Here is a 10,460-nt window from a genome sequence, read left to right on the forward strand (position 1 = left end):
CATATCACCTACATGTATCAACTCCTTAGAGAATAGATGCACACAGAAGAAAGGGAACCCTATTTCATTTTGTCGTTAATAAGGTTTATTCCCCCCCCCCCCCCCCACCACCACCACCTCCACACTCGCATTTCCTAAACGCCACATTTTGTGCATCAAATATTCTATTTCAGATCCGTGTTAATTTGCGTGAGCTTTGGTCTTTCAAATCAGAGAAGAACATTTTATGTGACAATTGTATCGATGGCCTTCACAACATCTCCACATTCTGCGCTGGGGAGTAGAAATAGATAGGTGATCGATGCACTAATATTATATGAAGACAAAGTTCACACACACTATACCGCCGCCTTCTCGTTAAATAATGATAAAGTCTTATCTCTAACATGTTGACATCATAGGGACCATTCACATAACCCTATCATACTGGCAGGGTCGATCTATCTCCGAGGGGATTCTCGCTAAATTTCGATCAGTTTAAGCGTGCAGCTTCAGTGGGCGTGACCGACATTTAAGCCGCTTAAACTGAATGCAATTGATTAAGAATCCCCTAGGAGTTAGATTGATCATGCTAGTACGATACGTTTATGGGAACCCATCCATATATTTGTATATAATTGTACGGAATTGACCGATGTTAACCATATGGGGATGGACACCTGGATATATATATATATATATATATATATATATATATATATATATATATATGACGATAATTTCCATGAAGTGTGTAAATGCATAGTGTGTATTGGTTCGTTGGTAAAAATATTCAATTGTATACACTATAGAAGCTTGCATCTTTATTTTCTTTGTTTAAATAGCTCTTTTCGAACTTAAAGAAAACATTTCGATCACACTGGATTTGATTTGTGTTTTGTATAAGTGGTGCCGCCTGGCGATGTCACTCCTTCAAATTCAGTTATAACAACCAAGCTGAATTTTCTCATATTATCGACACAATAGGCGAAGGAACCTGAAGGGGGGGAGTACAGGGGGGTTAACCCCACTTAAAATATGCTTAGCGTTCTCCTGTGGTATATTTCCAACTTGTTTTATTGAACCAAGCAGCGCAGTCAGGTAAATGATAAAAGGGGATTAATAGAGATATATAGGCCAAAGTAAATTAAGCTAAGCCAGTTCCCGCAAGAAAATGCAGTAGTATCGAAGTAGCAAAGAAGCATTAACGCAGTAGTGGTGTGGAGCATATTTGCAGTAGAAATGCAGTATAGCCTACTGCAATTCTACTTCAAAATTACATAGGGCTGTACAGAGGAGGAGCATTAATGCAGTAGATTAGCAGCATGATAGCAGCATGTTTCAAATATGCTAATTAGCTCCCACATCGAAGCAGATTTGAAGCATGTTTGCAGTATGATTGCAGTAGTCTACTGCGCTGGAGTATCTACTTCGTTTTCGTGCGGGGTTGATACAGTTTCAAATGCCCAGCATTTTATGCTTTATCATTTAGACACTTCTATTATCATAAATATGCTCTAGAGTTCTTAATTTTCCGGTAGAATTAGAGTGGGAACTTTGTTTGCCTCTGATAAGGAAACTTACGATAGCAACTGACCGGCGTTGCGGTCTCAACCTGCCGTAGACTATAGATCAGGCGACCAGTCCATCCAGGTCATTACAAAGTGAAAGGTTGATACCGCAATGTCGGTCAGTTGCCAATGGAAGTTCCAGTATCAGAGTTATGCGTAGTTCATATCTTCCAGAATATTCCACTGAACTATATAAGACGACTAAAACTCTGCTTCTGTCTCCCTCCATGTGTCTCTGATAGTGCCCCGCCCCGAGTCGCCTCCCGGTTTCGTCGAACCATAGACTGGCTCCTTGAAATACTTTGCGCTGATAAACGTTTCCTCGTCCTCCTGGATCTCCTTGAGTTCTGCGTAAGATGGCGTCCGGGCACCGATGTTGTATATCCTGTTGAAAAAGAGGCATAAATGATCAAAATGCGAATCGTGTATTTATCACATTTTTAAGTAAGTTGTACCATCAGTGATCCTTTTGTTCCATACCAACAAATTAAACTACGCCGTGCGAAGCCATTTTTTCTACTTTTAAGTTATTCAAATGTATGATTTCAATTAACATTAATTTTTTACGTGCCTGAACGAAAGTATTAGAAATATACTAAGTATTTTAGCTAATTTATGAATGTATAAATGTATACATTCACAAAGAAAGTCCATGGTTCATAACAATGCAATAAAAAAAGGAAAAATTAAGAAAACATACACAAGAATAAGAAACGCCACCATAAACACGCCCGCTATACTGAAGAAGACAATTCCCTTGTAGATCGCCACAGTAGCGGAGTAGATAGAGTTGAAGATCACGTTGGCTAGAAGGGAACAGAGCGTCTCAATAGATGATACGCTGGCAAACAGTGTTCCTGTAAAATAGACATGGATGTGCTCACATTTGGCCATTTTCCTCATAATTATCAAATTTATATCAAGTTTGCAATCCGAGGGTTGGATAAATAATTCTTTGCATCATAGTTGAATAAAACCACTAGTGAATAAGAATAAAGGAATATTAAAAGACATATGTGAACATATATATAAAACAAAATTAACTAAAATGCAAGGTTAAAAATGAAAGCAAATTCTATCAGTAATATTCTGTTTTATTTTTTAATTGCTGTTTATGTTTAAATGATCTTAGATTACTAGCAACTAATACATTTTAGAATCTTAAAGATTCATGCTGCGTTGTCTTTGAATAATACACGAAAAGTTTTTTAGCATTACTTAAAGGGATAATAACTCTTCGTGTGAGATCTATATTTCACAATAAAAATATTGTGAAGAACTCATAGAAATATAATATATTCTGTTTTACCACAAAAACGGCAGTTATAGTTATAGTGGTTATTCTGATATCTGAGCTTGTCTTTAGACCACGTGACCTCCATTGATGGCTATAATCTGTTAAATCTCTTAAGAGATTTTAACAAAAACCAAACTTTTTAGAAAAAAAACAGGGACTAACTTTGAATGTAAAAATGGATTCATTAACCATTGGTAAGTATGGGGAAATTGTTGTTTACTCCAGCAAAATTCATTTTTCGGCCGAAACGAAGAGTTGTTATCCCTTTAAAGATTTCTCGCTTTTTGACACATTAGACATCTAATCTAAAAAAAATAAATAAATAAATAAATTCAACAATGCACTTGATTTGAAGTACTCGTTTTAAAACATTTTCAAAAATAATGATATATATATATATATATATATATATATATATATATATATATATATATATATATATATAATATGATGATATATAATGACATAATGATAAATATAATATATAACCGTATTGAGACATAGCTATAGGTGAATGTGTTCTTCACGATTGATAAGGCATCAACATAGAAGATATAATATAAAATATACCCATACCTTGTTCTTTGGGATCCACGGCTTTGGACATCATAGCTCGAATCATAGGTACGATCAGAAGTGCTAACATGCCAACTACGGTAACTAAAATATAGAAAGAAAACAGATGGTTATCTTATCGTAGCAACTTAACTTTAAACTTTAGAGCCCCTCCTGAAACTCACATATTTTTCAAAAAATTGGCCCATGGCAGTACCATAAGGTATATTCTTTCGTTTATTTTGAATATCAGAATTGTGCCTTACAAATATATAATACAGTATTATATCGTACATCCCCAAAACACATTTTTTAAGCCCAGTAAAAAAATAACAACACCACAAAACGGTGTGACTGAAAGCATGTGCGAGGAAGGTACCACGATTCAAATAACTTGGGAAGTATGAAGAAGATCACTGGCCCTTCCAGCGCTTAAAACAATTTAATTAAAAGTCAAATTAAGAAAAACAAGAAACAAAGTAGAAATCCAATACCTAGAAACATCATGTAAGTTTTTGTGGCAAATCCTTCCAAGATTTTGGCGGCAACCGCACTCATTATGCCCACCATAGCAATACCGGCATCTGGAACACCGCACCTCTGCATTGAGAACAGTCCGCCCACACCCCCAATAGCCATAAACAGCGTCACACAGGCAAGGTAAATCCCTACTAGAACAGACGTCCAACAGAGAGGCTCTGAAATCTGGTACAGGATCTCTATGGTGTTCACCTGTACCGATTGCGCGGTTGCTACGAACAAGAGCGTGACGAAGAGCACGCGGAGTCGCCACGCTCTCTGCGGGTCGCTTTTCTTGGGAAGATAAACGGTGAAGACATCGGTGAAGTTCCTCTTATCCAATAACCGAGCAGAGGGGTCCTTGATGACTGTCTCGGGGATGAAGAAAAACGCGTACAGCCCAGCTACGAAAAACATTACAGTAATGGCAACGGTCTGCCACAGAAAGTTAGGACTGGCGTGGATCCAGTACCCAACCCCTACTTCCCCCAATGCGGCTCCGAACATCAGCATGCCATCTATGACGAAGATTCTGAATGCCCGCTGATCCTCGGTGGTTGTGTCAGCTACATAAGCCATCGAACCTAACAGCAATGTGGTGTAACCGCCAAAACACCCCGACACAAAGTTACTGATCAACATATAATACAGTTGGAGGTCTAAAAATATGATGATGGCATTAATACCGAGAGCCAGTGCTCCGCCTATGCAGGGTAAGAGAATGCATGGAACCCGTCCTGCTTTATCACTATGTGCTCCAAAGATGATGGTGGCGATCACGCTTGGGAACATAGTGGCAATGCCTAGATACATGTTCCATCTGGCGGCTTCTTGCTGGATGAGCTGCTCTAAGTTGACACCACTGTCGTTGGTGGGGACTCCGCAATGGGATCGGTGGCTGTGATTGGAGAACGACTCGTTTGGGAAAAGAGGAGCGTACCTTTCAGCGACTCTTTGGTACATGTATAGTGTCGTCAATGGGCCACAAGCAGAGCCTGCCAGGAAGTACAATAACACAGCTGGTTCCACGATGACCTTTCTCTTTGGGATAACTCTGGGACCGGCTATTGCAGGACTGATATCCTCTTTATATGTTCCCTTCCTTCTTTCCTCCTCCACCGACCTGTGAAACCGGTCGGAATATTCCAACGCGGCCAGGAGTGGTTCCACATCTTGCATCATGGTGAAGCCTTTCTATGTCGTGGTTTCTCGTAGTACTGTCAATGCAAAAAGTAGAAAACAACGTCTCAGTAACTCGATTTTCAAATCAAATATAAGCAATATATTGAAGTAATATGTGCGTTACGTGACTGGCCAAAGATAGATACAATGGCGAGCATAAGCATGAGATCTAAATGACACTGCCAACCTTACTGCAAAATGGGACTCCATTGTTCCTAATGGAAAAAACCGATTGACTCCTTGACGTCCTGTTAAATATCTTACATTAATTTGATATGATATATGGAAGGATATTAAGGGCTGGCATTGACAACCCATACCTATATACATGTAGATATTGCATGATAGTGTTACACGTAACTGTGTTTAATACAGAAATAACAGAATCATTCCTATATATTTGTGATCAAAAACTTTATTGTCAAAGGAAGACATAGGCCCACGATCGGCTGTCACCTTGATTGGTTGTAAACGAGCGTCGTAAAATGCCCACACATGTATGATTAATAAACCTGGTGCATAAACATGAAACCTCATAACACAACCCTAGATTGCCATACTAGTCTACCATAACCCAAACATAGCGTGTTAGGAACGTCTTTTCTCCCGCTTTGGAAGTTAAGGCAACCATAAAGGGATGGCGAAGAAAATTAAGTTTCCGAGAGGAGTGTGCACGTTAAACGACCCGCCCTACTCCAGATCTGCCCATGAATTCTGTATGCGATGACTTTAGAGCAGTGGCAGATCCAGGATTATATGACCCTTCCCCCACCTTCCCCTTGGCGTTGGGTTCGGGGTCCGCTGAAGGCCCCGAATTTTTTCTATTCTAGAAGGCGAACGGTGCCATTTCGTACGGCTTAGAACTATGATTCATCTAGTCAATAATCTAATTTCAGAGGGGACCACTGGTGTGACTTTTTATCAGAAATTGAAGGGGGGGGGGTCAGGGCGCCCCTCCCCCTCCCCCCTCTAAATCCGCCATTGAAGAGGTATCTGTTATGTCTCTTTGGGCTCAGGGAACGCCGTCACTTGAACACGCATGTCATCATGGTTGTGAACGGAGAAACAACTTTTCTTCACCATATTCTGTTTTCGTTCTCTGCTAGACCTTATGAAGTAATACCTAGAGAAAGAAGGGACATGATGAGATGAATGAACTGGTCGCGATATCAGGTATTGATAATTATAGTTTGAAATCCAAAAACCTATCTGCCATATTCAATTTTTCCCTTGAGTTACAGCGTATGGTACATAGGTTTGGTAACATTCCTGTAGTACTTGGCACAAAAATCAATTTTAAGAGAGTTTTGGAGTTTTTCTTGTTCATTGCTTTCTTAAAAAGATGGTTGGTTGGTCTTCTTAAAACTTGTATACTGCAATTGTTCTGGTAGCCTACATGTATTTTCAATCATTCTGATAAATAATTAAATGAAATTAATTTCAATTTTCATGTAGTGGTATGGAGTGAAATTTCTTGAAAATATAGTGAAATATTCACATCTGAGGTTTGCTATATTTTTATTTTGTTTGCATATGCATCTAGAGAAATTCCGTAGTATTTACTACAGAGCATACATTTTAGATACTTTTTGCCTCTTTTATGAAGTTGAAATGATCGCCAAACGCTGTATACGTTTTACAACTAAATTATAGCAAAATCAAATTATTTTGTTCTGTGTAATATTGTCCTGGGTATATCTTTACTCGATTAAAGTAACAGTTGATTATGACTAATAATTCCATTGCATAGGCCCTATACTTACAATATAGCAATTAGAGCTATTGTATACATGCCAACCATTGTCAGGTAGACGGCGCCACGATAGTACATCACAGTGTATTCGTATACGGTAGAAAACAAGACGCCACCGAGCAGAGAGCAAGCACAGTCTATGGAAGCAATACTCGCAAATAAAGTGCCTAGAAAAAGTAATAAAAAGTTTAAACAATGTACGCACATTAAAGCAATACTTTTATTTGCTCGTAGTGTCCGAGGCCTACAACGGATTTTGGAAGCTCTTATAAATTTCACATAAAATAATGACAAGTGTTTGACGGCATTTGTGATATGCTTCCTATAACTTCCTTTACTTTCACCTGCAGTCACAATGACAATTGTGACTACGTAATAACAAAACAGTACTAGTAAAACCAAAGAATGTACTTTTGATAGCAATGGCGAATTTTTGCATTGTTTTCCCATGCGCCTGAAGTACGATAGCCTGCACCGACCCCTGAACCACGATAACGTTCCGACGAGCATAGAGATATACCAGTAGGATGCGTTACTTTGTCTCTCATGAACACCGAGGTGATCGTTACAGAAAGCAAGGAGCTGCGATTTCCATCCCACCCCTATGCTTTTACCTTGTTCGTGAGCGGAGACCTGCTCGGACATGACGGCACGCAGCACGGGGACTAGGAGGATCCCAAGAACGCCAAGACCACCGGCTGAAAATGAATCGTAGATCTCTATACCCTCTTCTCCTCTCTCCCTCTCTTTCTCTCTCTATCTACGTGTGTGTGTGTGTGTGTGTGAGAGAGAGAGAGAGAGAGAGAGAGAGAGAGAAACGTATTAGAATATGCCTTTGTTTTGTTAATGTTAGCAGTGAAGACCTCTGTTTATAATTTTTCATAGATTCTACTTCTTAGCATTTTGATTCAATATTTGCATAACAGACGTATGGACAAAGAAAAAGGAACATGCACCCTTAAAAAATGCATGATGAAAATGTATAGAGAAAAATTTTACTAAAAACATTGATACAGCCAAATTATCTCCTACGTGAAGAATGGTATTCTTTCCCACTTACCAACGTACATTTCCCAGTCATGGTTTGCAAATGCCACCATACCCTTCCAAAGTAAAGCGCTCATCGTACCGATCATCATTATCACGGGCTCGGGCATCTTACACCGCTTAAACAGTGGCAGCGCCAAGAGCCCAGCCACCTGTGTGGCAACGGAGACCGCCGCGGTATACCATCCAATCTTCGTAGACGTCCAACAGAACGGAAAGTTGAGTTCGTACAAAACGTCTACGGTCGAGGTGGCCACGAGGGACATTGTCCCGAAGAGCATAGTGAAGCACAGAGTCCGGATTTTCCAAACCCGTGACGGATCTTCTCCATTTGGTGCACGGGCGTACATCAGAAGCATTGCCTTGACGTTGTCCAGAGTGAAGAAGCGTGCTTCTGGATCTTTTTCTACAGTTTCTGTGATTAGGAAAAACGTGTATAAGGCAGATACCCCGTATAATACTGTAATGAATACTGTTGGTCCAAGAAAAGTTGGGTCAGCCTTAACCCAATAGCCAATGATCACCTGGGAAATGGCCGAACCAAGCCATAACATGACTTCTAAAACTAGAATTCTGAAAGCACGTTGCTTCTCCGTTGTGATATCAGCAATGTATGACATGCCCCCGATGAGGATAGTGGCGTAGTACCCGAACATACCTTCAATGACACAAGTGATAACAAGCCAAAAGATGTCCAGTTTGAAAGTGACCACGATGATGTTGCACACATTTTTGATGAAACTGCCGACACAGGGAAGCAGAATACAGAATTTCCGTCCTCCCTTATCGCTGTACGAACCATAAAACGTCGTGACGATTATGGCGGGAATCATCGTTGCTAGGCTGAACTTCTGAAGCCAGCCAGACGATATTTCCTGCACTAGTTGTTCCATCTTAACCACTGGGTCTGACGCGTTCAAAAGGCAGATGGAAATGTCCTCTGACTGGTTGCTATGGTACTGCTCGGGGTCGAAGTGAAGGTCGTCTGCTACCTTGGCGTGAAGGTACTGTGTTGCCAGTGGCGCCGTAGCAACTGTTCCCAGAAAATAAAGAAACATGACTGGTTCCACTGTTATTGGGCACCTTGGCTTGTATCTTGACGTTCCATGTTGAATCAGTGGCACTTTCTCGTTAGGACCTTTCTCAGTGGCTCCCAAGGAATCGTACTCATTGTCGTCCATTTTGGTTTGATTTTGTGGAATTAAGTCGCGGAGTCACTGTTTGAAAATTTGCTAATGAAGAAACACAGTTTTAATTTATTAATTTATTTGTATTTACATCTTGGCATTTTTTCACAATATTTACGAATCCTCGTTAGGCCACATTTTTTTTTATTTTTATGGATGACATCCTGCGCGCGCACCGATTTTCGTCCGTTCTCCGAAAAAGAAAATTACCCCCAACGAAGTCGTTTGTTGCAAACGTCCTTATTGAATTTTGCCGGAAAATGAGCTCTCTGCGCATGCGTATTATCGCTACCTGGAAATTGGCGGCTTTGCCGTCAAATTCATCTCTAGGATTGCTGATAAATTACACGACAATTAAAGTCATAAAGAGGACGGAGGCCGTCGTTTGGATTGGTATGTCATTGATATTGGGCATAGAGATATCACCTTTCTACAATTATACGAAAGGCTGGCGGCGGCCAGCGATTATCGCCCGTACTGTGTACTGACAGCTTTCCTTTACTAACGTAGTTTTTTTTTTTTTTTTTTTTTTTGACTGTTTTTTTTTCGCCCTCTCGCACCGATTTCGGGGTCCCCAGAGGAAGTCATCCATAAAAATAAAAAAAAAGTGTGGCCTTACTATTTTTCAGTTTAGTTTTCCTGTACAACTTAATGATAATATAAGGCTCACTTGTACCTCGTCTTTGCTAAATATGAAACAGACATCCATTGAATTAAGCAAACTGCGTGTTAAAGTACAACTTAATCTTATTTAAAGAGGGTAAGAATGAGTTGACATATATACAGCAAGTTATCAAAAATAGTCCCCTGAAGAACATCGCGTTGAAAATTACAAGGCTCCATTTCACAGTAAAACTAACAGAAATGAAAACTTACGTTATGAAACATCTGGCGAATGCCGACTTGAAAACTAGATTAATCCAAATCAAGATCAAATTCACCACGATCACAGTGAATCGGAATTTTTAACTTTCTCTGAACCTCAACTGCTCCATCCACGTTTGATCTATCACGTAGGCATCTTACCTAATAGTTATCGGTTATAATGTAGCTGGCAGACTCCAACCAAGTTGTGGTCACCTTTGTCCATTTGTACATGTCCTTCTAATATCTTGCTGCAACTTTAACCGCGTGACAATGGAGACAATACAATCCGTAAGTGACCTCTTCTTGTTCCTAGTTTATAACCCCATTTAATTTGGTAACATCTCAAGTCGATATCAAATGCTACTAAATTTGCTGTGGCCTGGGATAAACTTCTGTTTTGTATGAAGAGGCAAAGGAGTAGTCAAATTTGGAACACTGTTGTCAGATTGTTGTCGTTTTCCAAGATATAAATCTCTGCCTAGGCCTACTTTTGGGATAATATA

General features: G+C 39.8%; 2 protein-coding genes across 3 annotated transcripts; both read right to left on the reverse strand.

Moving 5' to 3' along the window:
• Window positions 1-1,431: 1,431 nt before the first annotated feature.
• LOC106174009 (proton-coupled folate transporter-like) lies at window positions 1,432-5,226 on the reverse strand. The gene is made up of 4 exons (XM_013555378.2): window positions 3,897-5,226; window positions 3,424-3,507; window positions 2,251-2,407; window positions 1,432-1,935 (listed from the first exon to the last, which is right to left on the reverse strand). Exons 1-4 carry the CDS (start codon window positions 5,101-5,103, stop codon window positions 1,752-1,754), a joined length of 1,632 nt encoding a protein of 543 aa, XP_013410832.2. The 5' UTR covers window positions 5,104-5,226; the 3' UTR covers window positions 1,432-1,751.
• A 286-nt stretch (window positions 5,227-5,512) lies between these two features.
• On the reverse strand, window positions 5,513-10,421 carry LOC106174010 (proton-coupled folate transporter-like). 2 transcript variants are annotated; one of them, XM_087012057.1, is made up of 5 exons: window positions 10,117-10,421; window positions 7,917-9,135; window positions 7,471-7,554; window positions 6,867-7,023; window positions 5,513-6,226 (listed from the first exon to the last, which is right to left on the reverse strand). In XM_087012057.1, exons 2-5 carry the CDS (start codon window positions 9,082-9,084, stop codon window positions 6,100-6,102), a joined length of 1,536 nt encoding a protein of 511 aa, XP_086868183.1. In that variant the 5' UTR covers window positions 9,085-9,135; window positions 10,117-10,421; the 3' UTR covers window positions 5,513-6,099. The 2 variants fall into 2 exon arrangements, with proteins under 2 accessions (XP_086868183.1, XP_086868182.1); XM_087012056.1 differs by having other exon boundaries at window positions 5,514-6,226; window positions 9,967-10,421.
• Between the last annotated feature and the right edge of the window lie 39 nt (window positions 10,422-10,460).

The sequence above is a fragment of the Lingula anatina genome, chromosome 4, assembly GCF_051362555.1.
Source record: "Lingula anatina isolate TDL-2025a chromosome 4, LinAna3.0, whole genome shotgun sequence".
Taxonomy (NCBI): Eukaryota; Metazoa; Brachiopoda; class Lingulata; order Lingulida; family Lingulidae; genus Lingula; species Lingula anatina.

Coding starts and splice junctions, on each gene's coding strand:
- LOC106174009 (XM_013555378.2), bottom strand. CDS start 5,103: ATGATGCAAGATGTGGAACCACTCCTGGCCGCGTTGGAATATTCCGAC. Junction 3,508..3,896: donor AACTTACATGATGTTTCTAG/GTATTGGATTTC, acceptor TCTATATTTTAG/TTACCGTAGTTGGCATGTTA. Junction 2,408..3,423: donor CGTGGATCCCAAAGAACAAG/GTATGGGTATAT, acceptor TCTATTTTACAG/GAACACTGTTTGCCAGCGTA.
- LOC106174010 (XM_087012057.1), bottom strand. CDS start 9,084: ATGGACGACAATGAGTACGATTCCTTGGGAGCCACTGAGAAAGGTCCT. Junction 7,024..7,470: donor GGTCTCCGCTCACGAACAAG/GTAAAAGCATAG, acceptor TACTTTTTCTAG/GCACTTTATTTGCGAGTATT. Junction 6,227..6,866: donor ATAGCTCTAATTGCTATATT/GTAAGTATAGGG, acceptor TTCTTTCTCTAG/GTATTACTTCATAAGGTCTA.